Source organism: Phocoena sinus, chromosome 10 (assembly GCF_008692025.1).
Source record: "Phocoena sinus isolate mPhoSin1 chromosome 10, mPhoSin1.pri, whole genome shotgun sequence".
Taxonomy (NCBI): Eukaryota; Metazoa; Chordata; class Mammalia; order Artiodactyla; family Phocoenidae; genus Phocoena; species Phocoena sinus.
The window spans coordinates 74584454-74603460 of record NC_045772.1 but is presented as its reverse complement, the minus strand read 5'-3'; the positions used below and the strand labels follow the sequence as shown (position 1 = coordinate 74603460).

Here is a 19007-nt window from a genome sequence, read left to right as displayed (position 1 = left end):
TGTATGTGTCCCTAGATCTGAAGTGGGTCTCTTGTAGACAGCATATATATGGGTATTGTTTTTGTATCCACTCAGCCAGTCTATGTCTTTTGGTTGGAGCATTTAATCCATTTACATTTAAGGTAATTATTGAGACATATGTTACTATTACCATTTTCTTAATTGTTTTCGGTTTGTTTTTGTAGGTCTTTTCCTTCTCTTGTGTTTCTTGCCTAGAGAACTTCCTTTAGCATTTGTTGTAAAGCTGGTTTGGTGGTGCTTAACTTGCTTAACTTTTGCTCATCTGTAAAAGTTTTAATTTCTCTGTCAGATGTGAATGAGATCCTTGCTGGGTAATCTTGGTTGTATATTTTACCCTTTCATCACTTTAAATAAGTCCTGCCACTCTCTTCTGGCTTGAAGAATTTCTGCTGAAAGATCAGCTGCCACCTTATGGGGATTCCCTTGTATATTATTTGTTGTTTTCCCTTGCTGCTTTTAAATTTTTTCTTTAACGTTTGATAGTTTGATTAATATGTGCCTTGGCATGTTTCTCCTTAGATTTATTCTGTATGGGACTCTCTGCACTTCCTGGACTTGACTGACAATTTCTTTTCCCATATTAGGGAAGTTTTCTACTAAAATCTCTTCAAATATTTTCTCAGACCCTTTCTCTTTCTCTTCCTCTTCTGGGATGCCTATAATTCGAATGTTGGTGTGTGTAATGCTGTCCCAGATGTCTCTGAGACCATCCTCAATTCTTTTCATTCTTTTTTCTTTATTCTGCTCTGCAGTAGTTATTTCCACTATTTCTTCTGCCTCAGTTATTCTGCTATTGATTCCTTCTAGAGAATTTTTCATTTCATTTATTGTGTTGTTCAGCATTGTTTGTTTGCTCTTTAGTTCTATATCCTTTTTAAACCTTTCTTGTATTTTCTCCATTCTAGTTTCAAGATTTGGGATCATCTTTACTATCATTACTCTGAATTCTTTTTCAGGTAGACTGCCTATTTCCTCTTCATTTGTTTGGTCTGGTGGGTTTTTACCTTGCTCTTTCATCTGCTGCATATTTTTCTGTCTTCTCATTTTGTTTAACTTACTGTGTTTGGGGTCTCCTTTACATAGGCTGCAGGTTCATAGTTCCCATTGTTTTCGGTGTCTACCCCCAGTGGGTAACGTTGGTTCAGTGGGTTGTGTAGGCTTCCTGGTGGAGGGGACTGGTGCCTATGTTCTGCTGGGTGGGGCTGGATCTTGTCTTTCTGGTGGGTACGGCCACATCTGGTGGTGTGTTTTGGGGTGTCTGTGAAGTTAGTATGATTTTAGGTAGCCTGTCTGCTAATGGGTGGGTTTGTGTTCCTGTCTTGCTAGTTGCTTGGCATGGGTCATCCAGCACTATAGTTTGCTGGCCTTTGGGTGGCACTGGGTCTTAGCATTGAGACGGAGATCACTGAGAGAGATCTCACCAATTGATATTACTTGGGGCTGGGAGGTCTCAGGTGGTCCACTGTCCTGAACTGAGCTCTCCCACCTCAGAGGGTCAGACCTGAGAACAGGCCAGAGCACCAAGACCCTGTCAGCCACATGGCTGTGAAGAAATTGAGAAAAAAAAGAAAGGAGAAAAAAAAGAAAGGAGAAAAAAAATTTTTTTAATTTGTTTTTAAATTTTATGTTTTTTTAAAAAAACATAAAAATGTTATTAAAATGAAAAAAAAAATAATTAAAAAAAGAAGACAGCAACCAAACCAATAAACAAATCCACCAATGATAACAAGCGCTAAAAACTATACTAAGGTAAACATAAAAACCAGAAACAAATCAGGTTCAGAAAGCAAACCCCAAGTCTTCAGTTGCTCCCAAAGTCCACCGCCTCAGTTTTGGGATAATTCGTTGTCTATTCAGGTATTCCACAGATGCATGGTTTATCAAGTTGATTGTGGGAATTTAATCTGCTGCTCCTGAGGCTGCATGGAGAAATTTCCTTTTGTCTTCTTTCTCACAGCTCCTGGGGTTCAACTTTGGTTTTGGCCCCACCTCTGCATGTAGGTCACCTCAGGCATCTGTTCCCACCTAGACAGGATGGGGTTAAAGGAGCGGCTGACTAGGTGGCTCTTTCTCATTCAGGCTGGGGGTGGGAGAGGTACAGTAGTTATAATTGGAATGCCTGGCGAGCCTGCAGAGGCAGAGGCTGGCATGATGTTGCAACAGCCTGAGGCACGCCATGTGTTCTCCTGGGTAAGTTGTCCCTGTACCACAGGACCCTGGCAGTGGCATGCTGCACAGGCTCCCTGGGGGGTATGGATAGTGACCTGTGCTTGCACACAGGATTCTTGGTGGCTGCAGCAGCAACATTAGCATTTCATGCCCGTCTTTGCAGTCTGAGCTGATAGCTGTGGCTCATGCCTGTCTCTGGAGCTCATATAGGGAGTGTTCTGCCTTCTGTGGGCAGATGGGGAAGGAATCTCCTCTCCTCATGTACCCTGAAACAATGGTCTCTTGCCTCTTAGGCAGGTCCAGAATTTTTCCTGGACTCCCTCCTGGCTAGCTGTGGCACACTAGCCCCCTTCAGGCTATGTTCATGCAGTCAACCCCAGTCCTCTTCCTGGGATCTGACTTCAGATCTGACTTCAGAAGCCAGAGCCTCAGCTCCCAGGCCCCACCCACCCTAACAGGTGAGCAGATAAGCCTCTCAGGCTGGTGAGTGCGGTCAGCACTGATCCTCTGTGCAGGAATCTCTGTGCTTTGCCCTCTGCACCCTGTTGCTGTGCTCTCCTCTGTGGTTCCAAAGCTTCCCCCTGCAACAACCCAACCCCTGTCTCCATCAGTGAAGGGGCTTCCTAGTGTGTGGAAACTTTTCCTCCTTCACAGCTCTCTCCAGAGGTGCAAGTCTTGTCCCTATTCTTTTGTCTCTATTTCTTCTTTTTTCTTTTTCCCTACGCAGGTAGATGGGGATTTTCTTGCCTTTTAGGAAGTCTGAGGTCTTCTACCAGCGTTCAGTAGGTGTTCTGTAGGAGTTGCTCCACATGTAGATGCATTTTTGATGTATTTGTGGGGAGGAAGGTGATATCCACGTCTTACTCCTCCACCATCTTGAAAGTCCCTCTTGAGTTAAATGTTTTAAAGACCAAGCATTTTCAGAGAAGTTACAAAACTAGTTTATAACAGATTCTAAAATATCCAGACTGTATGTTGAAATCTTTAGGGTAACTGTTAAAATAATGATAAAAGAAAGTAAAACTAACAAGCTAATATTGGGGAAAATATACAGTGATATAGATAGATGATAGATAGATAGATAGGAAGAAAGAAAGATAGATGATAGATAAATATCCAAATCCAGGAAGGAAAGAAAGGAAAGATAAAGAATTTAAAATATGTGAATAAAATAAAAAGAAATGGTAAGTTTTACCCAAACATATTGATAATTAAGTTAATTGTAAATGATCTAAACACTCCATATAAATGACAAAGAGAATGTAAGTTTATTTTTAAGCCCAACTATCTGCTGCTTATAAGAGATACACTTCAAATATAAATACACAGGAAAGTCAAAAGCAAATCCATGAGATAAGATAAACCATATAAAAATTAAACAAATGTAAACTAGTCTAACTATTCACTTTCTAAGCAAAGTAGAATTTAAGACAAGAAACATTTCCAGAAAAGAATAAACACCCTGAACGTCTTGTCCTAGGAAATAAGGACATGCTAAAAGAATGACAGGGGCAACTTTTAACAGACACAGAAGCCAGCCTCAAGGTGCTCCCATTGGACAAATCTGGGACAATTTGAGCACCAAAATAAATGATAGTATAATATGAAAATCCATTGAAAAACAGAGGAAACTATAAGTCCACACTCACAAAATAATTAAATTAATTAAAAAACGTTTAATGAGGAAAGAGATATTTATATACTCTCAAAGTATCTTCCCAAATACTCATCAACTACCTTCCCATCATAACTACCAGCTTCCCGTCCCAAAAGTAATGTTAACCACAAAATGGAAAAAGTAACTGTTTGATAGAGAAGGCTAGCAGACACCACTTTTATCAAGTGATCAAAATTAACCTAACCAGAAATGGGACAAATCAAAATCTTATGCCAGGCATAAGAAGAGCACCATACCACTTCTGTGGTATTCCACCCAAAGATGCATCATGAAGAAAAAAAAAATCACTCAAAGTCAAAATAAGACAAATTCTGCAAAGTAGCTGGCATTCCATCCACAAAAATTGTCAAGGACATCAAGTTAAGAAAAGACTGAGAAACTAAAATCAAAGAGACAACAACAACAAAAAAAAACAGTAAAGGAAAAGACAGGTACACGGAATAGGTAATTCTTCTGAATGGGATCCATTTGCTAAAAGATATTATTGCGACAATTAAGTGAAATTGAAAGGGGTCTTAAGATTAAATGGTAAAAATATGTCAGTGCTAATTTCCTGATTCTGATTATTATATTATGGCTTTCTAGGAGAATGTGCTTTATGCAATAGAGTATTCAAGCTCCTGGGGCATCATGTTGGCAACTTATTCTCAAATAGCTCAAAGGAAAAAAAATCTTTACACTATATTCACAACTTTTCAGTAAATTTGAGATCAATTAAAAAAAATTTTTTTAACTCTTTGAATCTGAATGTAAATAAAAGTATAACATAACAATACTTGTTGGATATACTTAAAGCTCCTTTAAAGAGAAATTTATAGCCTAAAATGCATATGTAGAAAAGAAAAATGATTGAAAATAAATATTAAGTTATCTATCTCAAGAACTTAGAAACAGAACAGCAAATTAAAACCAAAAAAGTAGGAAAAAATAAAGATAATTGCACTAATCAATGAAATTCTTAAAAAACTAGAGATAGCCAACAAAGGCAAAAGTGGCTTCTTAGAAAGGACTAATAAAATTGTCAGTGCAACAAATATCATGATTAGAGAGGAAAAAATAAAACACTATGTGCAGATAAACCTCTGCTGAGATGGATAAAGGAAAAAAATAGAAAAATACAAATTATCAACATCTGAAAGTAAAAAGCGGGGTATCGTTATAGATCTTAGAGAAATATATATCTTAACAGTATATTATGAGCAACTTTATGCCAATAAATTTGAGAATTTGGGCGAAATCAACAAATTCCTGGAAAAACACAGCATGCAATATTGTCAGGACAGGAAACCGAAATCGTGAGTAGACAGATAGTTAAGAAAGAAAGTGGGGCTTCCCTGGTGGTGCAGTGGTTGAGAATCTGCCTGCCAATGCAGGGGACATGGGTTCGAGCCCTGGTCTGGGAAGATCCCACATGCCATGGAGCAATTAGGCCTGTGAGCCACAACTACTGAGCCTGCGCGTCTGGAGCCTGTGCTCTGCAACAACAGAGGTCACAATACTGAGAGGCCTGCGCACCGCGATGAAGAGTGGCCCCTGCTTGCCACAACTTGAGAAAGCCCTCGCACAGAAACGAAGACCCAACACAGCCAAAAATAAATAAATTAATAAAAGAAAAAAAAATGAATTTGAAATTCAAACTTCCCACAAAGAAATAGTCAGGCTCAGAATTCTTTAGCAGGAAATTTTTCCAAACATTTAACTCAGACACAACGTTAATCTTTCACATATTCTTTCAGAGAACAGTAAAAGAGGAAATATTTTCAAACACATTTAATGAGTCCTATTTAACCTTAAGAACAAAAACCAATGAATTTATGCCAAGGAAGGAAATTTATAGATCAATATCACTCATAAATAACATAATGCAAAATTCTAATAAATATTAGGAAAACACTGTAAGCAATATATTTAAAAGATAATATATCATGAATCAGTTGGATCATTCCAGAAATATATTTGTTTTAATACTGAAAATCAAGTAATTTACCACATTTACAAAAATAAAGAAAAATCATATAAACACCTCATAGATGCAAATATATGAAAACTTTAGTCTTAATATCAGGAACAAGACAAGGATGTCTCCTATCACCACTTTTATTCAACACTGTGCAGAGGAAGTTGTCAGTACAATAAACATCATGATTAGAAAGGGAAAAATAAAACATTATGTGCAGATTACCATAGTATATGAAGAAAATTTTTAAAAATCCAAATTATTATTAGTAAGTTAAGCAAAGTCAATTCAATTATCCAAAAAATAAAATGACATTTTATATACTACAATAATAAATAAAAATGAGACATGACAAGTTATATTGGCATCAAAAAAATATCTAATCACCAGAGACAAATACAATTAAAGATGTATAAGACCCTTATATAAAAACTATAAAATATTATTCAGAGAAACTAAAGAAAATTTAAATAAATAGAGGAGTATCCGTATTCATGGATTGTATCCATATTCATGGATTTTACATACTTCAATTCTCAGAAATTAATCTACAGACTCAAACCAAACTCAAATCTCACAGTGTGTGTGTGTGTGTGTGTGTGTGTGTGTGTGCGCGCACGCACACATGCATGTATGCAAGTGTATGTGTATAAACTGACAAATTCTAAAATTTTGTGGTGATGTAAAAAGCTACAAATATCCTAGAACAGTCCATAAGCCAAATCTGGCCTGCCACTTGTTTTGTAAATTAAGGTTCATTGGGACATAGCCCTAATTAACCATTCATGTATTGTCTATGGCTGCTTTTATGCTACAATAGCCCCAGAGAACATAGGGACCACCTAGTCTAAAATATTTACCTCTGGCCCCTATTTGTATCTTATCCTTTACAGACAAAGATTGCTGACCCCTGACCTAGAAAACCTTGAAGTAAAAGAAAACAACTACAAAGTACATACAACTAGTTATTAAGATAGCATAGTATAACACAATAGAATCCTCAACAAGGATTTAATCAAGTCCTCACATATTTAATCATTTCATTTATGTCAAAGGTCATATGATTTACAATAAAGAAAGAAAATCTCTTCAACAAATGCTCCTGGGTCAATTCGATACCATATGGAATCAAAGTAAATTTTACCTCAAATCATACACAAAAATTAATCCCAGTGGAATTGTAGGTCTAAATAAGAAAGTTAAAACAATAAAACTTCTAGAATATAACATCATCGTGGCCTTCAAACAGAAACATTCCTTAAACAGAATAAAAGCACAGATCAGAAAGGAATAAATTGATATTACAACCTAAATTAAAATTACGAACTTCTGTTCAACAAAATATATGGTTCAAAGAGTTAAAAGCCATGCTACAACAGGAGAGAAGATATTTGCAAGACATATAAGCAACAAAAATTCCTATCCTGAAGGCATAAATAACTCCCAAAAATCAGTAAGAAAATAGGCAAAACACCTGAATGTGCACTTCATAGGAGGATAGCCAAATGGCCACTAGGCCTATCAAAGGGTGCTCAGCCATATTAATCATCATGAAGTTAAAGTCCAAACAAGATATCTTTATACTAAGCAGAATGGAAATATGTTTTTTTAATTAACAAGACAAAGCACTGGCAAAGATGTACTGCCACGTGGAAAATTCTAGAAAACAGTTCATCAGTATTTACTGAATATGAAAATATGCATACCCTGTGGCTCAGAAATTTTACTCCTACATGTGCAGACAATAATAATTTACAAATATAAGATCTAAAAGATATGTACTGGAATGTTCTAACCAGTTAATCATAATATTCAGCAACTGCGAACAATCCAAAAATCTACCCAGAGGATAAATAAATTGGGGTATATTCATAAAATAGAAAACCATACAGCAACAAATATGAACAAACTATTGCCACATGCATGGATAGATGCCACACACATAATTCTGAGTGAAACAAGCTAGACAAATACATATATAATATATCATTTTACTTATATGAGGCTTAAAAATAGGCAAAATTATTTTATAGTGCTAGAAGTCAGGATGCAGTTTAATCTGGGAGGAAGAAAGTGCACAAACAGAATTCCTGGATGCTAGCAATATTCTATTTGTAGATGTGGGGTGGTCACGTGGATGTATTTGCACCTAACAAATTCACTGTGCTGTATGATGTGTACCCTTTATCTGGGTATGTTTTATTTCAATAAAAAGGTATACTAAAATTAGAACAGGAACACAGCCATTAAAAAGTAGGAAATTATGCCATTTGCAATAACACGGATAAATCTTGAGGGCATTAGGCTAGTGAAATACGAAAAAGAAAGACAAATACTGTATGATCTCACTTATGTGTGGAATCTAAGAAAGCCAGTCATAGAAACAGAACAGATTGATGGTTGCCAAGGGTTAGGGGTGGGAGAAATGTGTGAAGTTGGTCAAAGGGTAAAAACCTCCAGTTATAATATAAAGATAAGTAAGTTCTGGGGATGTAATGCACAGCATAGTGACTATAATTAACAATACTATACTGCACATTTTAAAAGTTCTCATCACACAAAGAAAGAATATCTATACACATATATCAAATCAGTATGTTGTACACCTTAAACTTACACAATGTTCTATATCAACTACCTTTCAGTAAAGCTGGAAAAATAAAAAAATAAATAAAAGCCAAACAGGAAAAAATAGTTCGAGAAGAAAATTATTCTGGATTTGTTTTTCAGCTAACAATCAGAAAAGTTCTGTTGAAGTATAATTCTTGGACTTCCCTAGTGGCACAGTGGTTAAGAATCCACCTGCCAATGCAGGGGACACGGGTTCAATCCCTGGTCCAGGAAGATTCCACATGCCGCGAAGCAACTAAGCCCGTGCGCCACAACTACTGAGCCTGTGCTCTAGAGCCCGCGAGCCACAACTACTGAGACCACGTGCCACAACTACTGAAGCCCGTGTGCCTAGAGCCTGTGCTCGACAACAAGAGAAGCCACCGCAATGAGAAGCCCGTGTACTGCAACACAGCACAGCCCCCGCTCGCAGCAACTATAGAAAGCCTGCGGACAGCAATGAAGACCAACACAGCCAAAAATAAATAAATAAAATATAAATAAATTTATTAAGAAAAACAGATAACATGATAGTGAAATTTAAAAAAAAAAGAAAGTATAATTCTTGTTCAGTTGGACATAAAATATCGATAGAGCTAAGACTTCAATTTAGCCTTATAAACAGAGGCAATTACATTAAGCCTAAACGTCTAATTCTCTATGACCAGAAATATCTGTAAAACTATTTTATGTCCTTTTCTAAACAGAAAAATTTCAAAGCCAATCTACAGTTGTTTCCAAAACTGGTATGGCTGATGTTAGGAATCCAAATGAGTGTAATATGGTATTTTCCTGAGGGACACACCACAAATTTTTGCTAAAACAGTAACGCCTTAAGAATGACTATACTTTCTGTAGAAAATATTGGTTTAACAAAGTTCTTTCAACCACATGCCACACAACAACTTCTCCTCAATTCTCTTCGGTTATGATCCCCTCAATCACAGTGGATACATATAGTAAGAATCCTTCAAATGTCTACTAGAGGAATATAATCTCTACAGACTGAATTCTCAGCAGTATATTGTAATTAAAGTCTCTTTTATAAAATAGAAAATAAAACCAAACCAAACAAAAACGCGCAGCTGCTCTGCAGCATGAACCCAATAGTGCAGATAGTGTCAATAACCAAGTTGGACCCTCAGTGGTTTAGCAACAGTGACTGCCTAAAAGCCATGGGGAGTTTCCTCTTTCCTATATCAATAACTTTATAGATGCTTCACTCTATTATTTCCACAGAACAAAAAAGATAGAATGAAATGAGTACACCCTAAGCTTTAAGAGGTAAAAAGCATGTTTTTCAATGAATGCTATAATTCAATTTCCTAAATATGTAGTAAAAGTTACGATAAAAAGCAGCAGAATAAGCACTGAGCTTTCTTTCATAAGTACTTCGCATGCCACGTGAATGTTCTCATATGAAAAATGTGACCTTTGTACCGAATTATCTACAAGGAGGCTTGCAACTCATAAATTCTGAAACCACAATCATTAAATGTGTGCCCATATTTGAGGGTATCCTCAAATTCCTCCTGTTAACAAATATTAACTGAGCATCTTCTAAGCACAAAAGCCCTATCCTAAATGCTGTAGGGAGGAGCTTGACCTTTAAGGAGCACTGAATTAAGAAGTGAAGACACAGAAGAAAATAGGTTCACAAAAAAGTCTTTAATGTTTGTTGAATGATATAAAGTAGAAGGTGACAAGGACCATAAGAAAGATATTTAAGTTATGGGATTTCAAAAAGATGAAAGGAGGAAATTCTAGTTGTGAGGGTTAGAAAAGGTCAACAGGTAAAGTAACATTTAAGCTGAGCTATGAAAAATTTTCTTATCCTCTCTGAATATGTGTGTGTTTACGTATTATACATATATTATTCAGCATGGACATGAATAAATATTAAAACAGCTCAATATCAATGGAACAGTGCAGAACAGAGACAATGTCAAACTATGGAAATCAGCATTTGGCAGTAGATTTGCCTCCAAAGTACACTCACTGTGAGTTATAAACAACTTCAGCTTGCTTCATTTCATTATATAACTAACATATGGAATCAGGAACCAACTCTGTAATTTTAAATGTTTAAAAATAATTCACAAAATCGATGACCTATGGATAACTAAAATTTAACTCAAAGAAATTAATTGCAACATTTTCAGAACCTCTCAAAGCCAAGTATGTGTGCATCCTTAGGGACATGACTTTGCTATTTCCATTCACCACTAAGAGGTTTTCATATTTTCATAATTCATGGCACTTTATCATTTCTAGCTCCAAATTATTATGCACTGAAATATTGTTTTAGTTTTAAAAGATAAATTACTTTGACAATTCACAATCATTAGATAGAATTTTTTGTATGCAGGTAATTATAATAGTGTCAGATATAATTTTTAAACTGCAGATTACCACTACAGTTTTAAATAATTTTTTATCACTTTATTTGGAGCATTTGTTTCCACATATTTTAAGCTTTTTAAAATTTTTTTTATTTATTTATTTTTTTTGCAGTACGCGGGCCTCCCTCTGCTGTGGCCTCTCCCGCCGCAGAGCACAGGCTCCGGACGCGCAAGCCCAGCGGCCATGGCCCACGGGACCAGCCGCTCCGAGGCATGTGGGATCCTCCCGGACCGGGGCACGAACCGGCGTCCCCTGCATCGGCAGGTGGACCCTCAACCACTGCGCCACCAGGGGAGCCCATTTTTTTTTCTTTTTTAAATTTCTCCTTACTGTATAAAAGTAATTCATCCCAGAACATAAAGTCATGTGGCTAGTGAATACATACTTTTCCAGAACACATCTAAATTCAAATACAAACATGACCACTATGTTACTGACACAGTATTGATACCTAAATCAGTAAATGGATTGTATAGTCACATTGAAGTTGCTGGTAAAACTCTTCAACTATATTTTATGCTCCTTGAGGTAAAAATACTGTCTATTTAAAATTTTTTCCACCACTGCAGCTACATGATAGGCACCCAATAAATACAGGTCAAATTGATAAATGGATGAATATATTTTAAATTTTTACTAAAATATCTAAAATATTGTTTTACTTGTCTAATTCCAAATACACTGAGGATAATTATTAGAGTGGTTCTTGTTATTATTTTGTAAAATATGCTCAGTACTTAAAAGATAATGGGAAGAATTGATAATATGAGTGCAAAACTCTTTATGACTTCTATAGCATCATAAAATCAGAGTTGCAAGTAATTAGAACTAATTAAGTCCAGTTTTTTTCCTGATGAATTAGTCCAACCCCTGTTTGAATACAGGACAGGACATCCACTATAGTTCTAGCTCCAGGATACTGTTCTAGGAAACCCATTCTACCATGGAATACTCTAAATGTTACAAAGGTCTTACCCACAGTGAACAAAATATGCCTTTGTCTCTTCATCCTTTGAGCCAAATTTTTTCTTTCCTCCTTTCTTGTTTCAACTTCAAGTAACTGTACCCCCATGTCTAAATCAAAATACTTTTAAGAATCTGAAGACAATTATTATAACTACTCAGAGTCTTTGCATTTTTCAGGTTAAACATTCCTTCATTAATATGACATAGTGTCTATCCCTTTCTTCAAGATGGTAGCCCTCCTCATATATGGCATTTCAATGATCTCAAATGGAGAACTGAAAACAAACGTTCCAGATTTGCTCCTACGAGAGCAAAATACAAGAGAGTTTAATTGAATCACATAAAATTGCCAACCCTCAACCACTGTGAGCTACAAAAATGACAATTTAATACAGCTCAACATAACAGCATTATCTTCCTTAATGTAAGCATTGCACATCCATCAACGCATCCTCAGATTGCATTAGCTTTTTAGCAGTTATGCAACACCATACCATCATATTAGGTTTGAGGCCAAGTAAATCCCACAGGTCATTTTCCCATCAACTGTTGGGCTTGTACAATGAATTTTACAGAATATTATAATGCAGGAATTTACTTACCTGCCACTTACTAGTTTTGTTATTCTTAAAAATGTATTTTGATCTCTTAGAGAACCAAGGTAGCCTTAATCATATAGTGTTTACTATGTGCCAGTCATGGTCCAGTGGTTAGTTTAATCCTCATAACTACTGTGTGAGCTAGAATCATTAGCATAATTCCCCACATTTCAGATGAGGAAACAGTCACTAAGAGGTCAAGTGTACTCCCTTAACCACTGTATACCATACTGGCTCTCAATGTAAAGAAACGGACTTTCTCAAATGATTTGGTGGGGATTTAATAATATATACAGTGTATTTCATTTTTTTCACCCCTTTCCTTTATCCAGCTAGTTCAATTAGATGCTATATACAATGGATTTTACCTACAAAATGCTGTCTCTGCATCTGACACTTCCTTTTCTATTCTTCCAGACTATTCTCTAGTTCTTAACACTTTTAATTTTTTTGAAATGCTGTCTATTGAAATTGTCTCTTAACTGGTATCTCCCCATCTTCGTCCATCTTTTCCCTACCCACTCTATATGATTCTGGGTCCTATTTATCATCATATTCTCAATTTCTACTTTGTTTTTATACCAATTTTGCATATTATTCCCTCTTATACATTCTACCCCTTCGAAGAGAAAAAAACAAATAAGTAAAATATTCTGTTTTCTGATTTATTTTAATATTATGCCATTTTACCTAAATAGTAGGCTTCTTCTCTTACTTGTTTTTCATCCAAAGTCAAGCTGAAGAAGATATGAATAAAGACCCAAAGATCAATTTATAGAATTTCTATTAATAAAACCAGAACGTGAAGGTTGGAGTCAGATAAGGATTCTGCAAATTAGGAACTATAGAGCCAAATGGCCTGGGTTGAAATCCCCATTCTATTATTTACAACTGGCTAACTTTGGTCAAGTCACTTAAGCTTTCTGTTCTTTAATTTCTTCATGTGTAAAATAAGGATGCAAATGGCATCTACCTCTTAAGGTTGTTGTGCAAACTAAATTAGTCAGTATTCTAAAGGGCGTAGAACAAGAGTCATTATTATTATGAAAAACACTGTATATTAAATAAGAAACTTACATCTCATTGCTTAGGCAATAAGAAAGCCTCATCATTAAGGATTTTCATTGGCCAAGATGCCTGGTCCTATACATTATGGATATTTATCTCAGTTCCTTTAACAGTCCCCAAAATTCAACATCCATTTATTATAACTCTCTAGAATGTGAGCATAAAGGAAACATACCTCAACATAATAAAGGGCATATATGAAAATCCCATATATGAAAATCCCACAGCTAATATCATACTCAACAGTATAAATCTATAAGAATTTCCTCTAAGACAAGGCTGCCCACTCTCACCAGTTTTATTCAACATTGTATTGGAAGTCCTAGACATAGCAATTACACAAGAAAAAATAAAAGAAATCCAAATTGGCAAGGAAGAAGTAAAACTGCCACTGTTTGCAGTTGAAATGATATTATCCACAGAAAAACCTAAAGCAGACACCATAAAACTAGTAGAGCTCATCAATGAATTTGGTAACTTTGCAGGATACAAATATACAGAAATCTGTTGCATTTCTGTATACTATCTATGAAATACCAGTAAGATAATCCCATTTATCATTGCATCAATAAGAATAAAATAACTAGGAATAAACCTACCTGAGGAGGCAAAAGACCTGTATCCCAAAAACTGTAAGATGCTGATGAAAGAAACTGAAGATGACATAAACAGATGGAAAGGTATACCATATCCTTGGACTGGAAGATGTGAGATATAAATATATATATATACACACACACACACATATATACAAAATGGCATATTACCCATTAAAAAGAATGAAATTTTACATTTGCAACAACATGAATGGACTTGGAGGGTATTATGCTAAGTGAAATAAGACAGAGAATGACAAATATTGGATGATATTATTTATACATGGAATCTAAAAAATACAACAAACTAGTGAGTATAACAAAAAGGAAACAGACTCACAGATATAAAGAACAAAACTAGTGGTTCCCAATGGGGAGAGGAAAGTGGGGAGGGGCAATACAGGCGGAGGGGACTAAGAGGTAAAAACTATTATGTATAAAACAAGCTAGAAAGATATACTATACAACACAGGGAATATAGCCAATACTTTATAATAACTATAAATGGAGTACAACCCTTAAAATTTGTGAATCAGTATATTGTACACCTGAAACATATTACACATCAACTATACTGCAATAAAAATAAATAAATAAAATTATTAACCATGAAAAAAGTAATTCTGCCTCCTTGCTCTTACTCCATTACACAAAGTATTTGTATTAGGAAACTGAGTTTCTACTTTATTTTCAAATAACAAGTTATTAACTGTCAAAAAGCAGGTGATAATTGATATCACTTTTAAAACGCTTTAAAGCAATATTTTATAAAATCAGCAGTTGACCTCAAAAAGTGAGACTAAAATCACAAACTTCAATTATGTAAGAATTGGATCACATTAAATTTATGTAAGACTGAGGAAAATACAAATTCAAGGCTAGATTATTCCACAGAAAGATCATAAATGAGCTAAACATTAAGGATTATTAAGAACAAAACACAAAGATTGCTTTCATCAAATTAAAATGAAATAAAATAAAAAAGAAATTCAATCTTTGGGTTGAAGGACTTCCCTGGTGGTGCAGAGGTTGAGAATCTGCCTGCCAATGCAGGGGACATGGGTTTGAGCCCTTGTCTGGGAAGATCCCACAAACCGTGAAACAACTAAGCCCATGCGCCACAATACTGAGCCTGAGATCTAGAGCCTGCAAGCCACAACTACTGAGCCTGTGTGCCACAACTACAGAAGCCCGCATGCCTAGAGGCAGTGCTCCACAACAAGAGAAGCCACCACAATGAGAAGCCCACGCACCACAACAAAGAGTAGTCCCTGCTCGCCACAACTAGAGAAAGCCTGCGAGCAGAAACAAAGACACAATGCAGCCAAAAGTAAATAAATAAAAATAAATAAATCTATAAGAAAATTACTAAAATAACTAAAAACAGGAAAGTATCATCTTGATCACATTATAACTTATACCATGTCTTCCAGCACAATTTTTTTAATTCAAATTCTTACCTCTCTCCATTCTTTATTTCCAACTCCTTGTACATACAAGACACAAACTACAAAAGATGAAAAAATAAATATATCTAAACGTTTTTTATAAATATCAGATATAAATGTATCCAATTTATTTTTCAGCTGTACAAAAGCTATATTAAAATTAGTTCCTAGCCTTACTCTGGCATGAAAATTGCTAATAAATCATCACATGATGAAAATTTTTTATAAAAAAGCAAGAAACAATATCAGGTCTTTAGAACTTAGCATGTATAGAGCTAGGCACAAAAAAAATAACAATTATTTGCTAATGTCTTCAATTGCATTATGCTACAGATATAGGTAAAAAAATCTTTTAACTAAGGTTAAACAGTTTGAAATATTTCAGGATGTTACCAGTCATAAGTCAAGCTCTTCCTAGGATATTTACAATGCTCAAAACCATCATAGGCAGGATATCTGGAGCAAATCATATGCCAAATTTAATATTTGCAACTCCTATCCTCAATGTTTGTAAACAAGTAAGAAATCCTATGAACCACAAAAGGAAGTTGCAAAAAAGGGAGATTAAGAGTTTGGGGTAAAGATTAATTTATAAAAATATCCCACCCACTTGTCAATGGGCCCCAGGAATTTTTAATACCCACAAAGTTTAATGCCTTTTCTCCAGTGACTACCTCAAGAATTCTTCTGTCAACTGACAAAACCTCTCTCCTGTAGTTAAACCACACAGGTTCACACATTTGTAGAGATGGAGAGCTGCTGGATATCAGCTTCTAAATATTACAAGATTTGGACTCACTATTTGATTTATACATTATTTCTGTTGTTTTCTAATTTAAACTGTCTCATTTTACAATTTATCTCCAATTTTCAATATATATAATTAGGAATCAAAAACTTCAGCTCATTCAAGATATTATATAATTCACTTGGTTGTACATGCCTTTATATACTGCATTTATTCACAAAAAAAGGAAAATGATTACTCTGACTTGATCATAAAATTATGGCCCATTACAGTTGTCTTTCAAAGATAATTTCTACCATATGGCTATACAATGAGGTTTAATTTCAAAGTGAACTGTCCTACATTGCAGTCATCTGCATTGTCATCTTATTCTCAAAATGCTAAGCAATTCCCTCTCTTTTGCCAGAGTACTGCCCAGGTAGATGAGAATGCAGGGCCTAAGACTATACTCCATCTTGCTTTCTAGGCTTCAAAACAAATATTTAAATAAGAACTATGATTTTCAAACAACTTTTTGAAAAATCAAGTAAAATAAGTAGACTATTTCAAAAAGCAAGTAATAGGGCTTCCCTGGTGGCGCAGTGGTTGAGAGCCCGCCTGCCAATGCAGGGGACACGGGTTCGTGCCCCGGTCTGGGAAGATCCCACATGCCGCGGAGCGGCTGGGCCCGTGAGCCATGGCCGCTGAGCCTGCGCGTCCGGAGCCTGTGCTCCGCAACGGGAGAGGCCACAACAGTGAGAGGCCCATGTACCGAAAAAAAAAAAAAAAAAAGCAAGTAATAGATACTTACTTGGATCAGATTTAGAAAATGTGTCTCTGTCAAGAAGATTTCTGTTGAATAAAAGAGAAAATGTTAGATAAATATAATACCAAAATATTTATATAAATATAAATATATATATACACGAATGATGACTTGAAAGTTCCAAAAGTTACATTTGTGCTTCATATTCATCCTCCATTAATTGGTAATAATTTATAATAGTTAAATTACATTTTTATGTTTAATACTTATAATAAAAATCTCATGTTTACCCTGTTGTATTCTTTCACCAGGACTACCACTCATGTGCATTTATCTGTACCATGCTTGTTACTTGAAAGGCTTTTTTTCATATCAACCTGATAGCCTTTCATATTTCAGGTTCTTAAAAGTTACTCCTTCTATGGAATCACTCACTATACACTGAGAAAATAAAAACACAGTCAACAGAACAGCACAGACAAAAAAAAAAAAAAAAAATGGGATTACGCCTTTAAATATTCCCAGAAAGAAACTATCAGACATGTTTATATTTGGAATTAAGTCAAAGACCACTAGTCATAAATCATATTAAAATAATCCTTCTGTCCCCTAAGCAGACACTATGACTCCAGCAATGACTGGCAAACAGTAAATTTAAAACATTTCCATTTGAGAATATACTATGTTATATATTTATAAAGGTAGCTCTCCGCTCACATGGAAATTCTCCAGCCTTTCCTATGTGTCTAGTTTTGCTCATTAAGTGTCCTAAAAAATGTAATTCAGCTCTTTCTTTCAGAGTTCACTAAAGTCGAAGAGAGATGACAGTGCAAATATTGCAGTGTGCTTGGGACTCAAAAACTATGTTATACACATTTAAAAGCAAATAATGTGATTTCGGTGCCTTATTTATCTTAAAAAAAATAAAAACCTTACAATCCTTAACCATAAATACAAAATAATGGATTTCTATCAACAATAAAGATAAATATTCTTAATCATAGACTTTACTTGCCACATTATTTCTTCTAGCGATTATGATCCATAACATACAGTAGGTAAGGTCAAAAACAAACAAAAAACCTTAGATCCTTTATAATACGAGGGGGAAAAAACTCCATAAGCTCTTCATAACTTAGTCCCTGAACTTTGCAGTTTAGCTTTCCCATTGCTATTTGACAATAAATTTCAGATATAATTTGATCATATGAATAAAATAGAATAAACTATCTCTGACTAGATTTAATTCCCCGAAGACTACTATACTCAAAGTTATATGATTTTAAAAGTTTGTAAAAGGCAAATATTCTTACATGATAAGAATCACTGCAAAAGACCAGTGATTATCAAAATGCATCATGAAGTTAGGACTGATGACAGGAATGCAAGATTTTTTCCTCCCTAATATCCCATTAGAAACAAAGCACTTTCACCTTAAGTTAAAAGAGAGGTATTATTGTGAAGGCTATTGTATAAAAAAAAGAAAATAAGCTGAGGGTCAGAGAAACTGAGTAAATGAATAAGACCACACAGCCCAGTACAGAATATTCCAATGAAGTCAACCTTTTAAATCCGATTTCCCTGTTCTTTACAAAATGCTACATTGTCTTGAGAAGTCAGGGAGAAACAACTTGTTTTCCTGACTGTTGGAAATGTAGAAGGCCTCCCATTATACCTACTCGTTGAGCCACTAGAGTATGACATAAAATAAATTCTTGTTTATAGACTAATGTGAAGAGAGATGCCGCCTATGCTATGAACAAAGAGAACTAGGATAGGAGGCCAAACATAACTGTACTTAGTCACAGAAAAATATTTTTGTTTTCTATATAAAGCACTTTAAACACACACACACACACCACCCCTCACCAGCTTTTATATAGGAAGGTTACTCTTCCCTCCATGAGGTTGTCTTTTGCTCCAGTTAGGATGCCTTTAACATTATGCCTACAATTTTATAATGGAATATTGAACTTGAACATTATAAAAATCCTGAACA

At 35.2% G+C, this 19007-nt stretch overlaps 1 protein-coding gene across 4 annotated transcripts in view; it reads right to left on the bottom strand.

Moving 5' to 3' along the window:
* The window catches only part of CPNE8 (copine 8), a 323255-nt gene that overhangs the window by 245273 nt on the left and 58975 nt on the right, over positions 1 to 19007 (bottom strand). For all 4 annotated transcript variants that reach the window (XR_004351899.1, XM_032646596.1, XM_032646594.1 and 1 more), the window contains exons 2-3: positions 17054 to 17094; positions 15528 to 15574 (exon numbers count right to left, since the gene is read on the bottom strand). Coding sequence is in view for 3 of the 4 variants with exons in the window: in XM_032646596.1 (XP_032502487.1) it covers positions 15528 to 15574; positions 17054 to 17094 (88 nt within the window). In the remaining variant the exon portion in view is untranslated. The remainder of the gene's footprint in view (positions 1 to 15527; positions 15575 to 17053; positions 17095 to 19007) is intronic.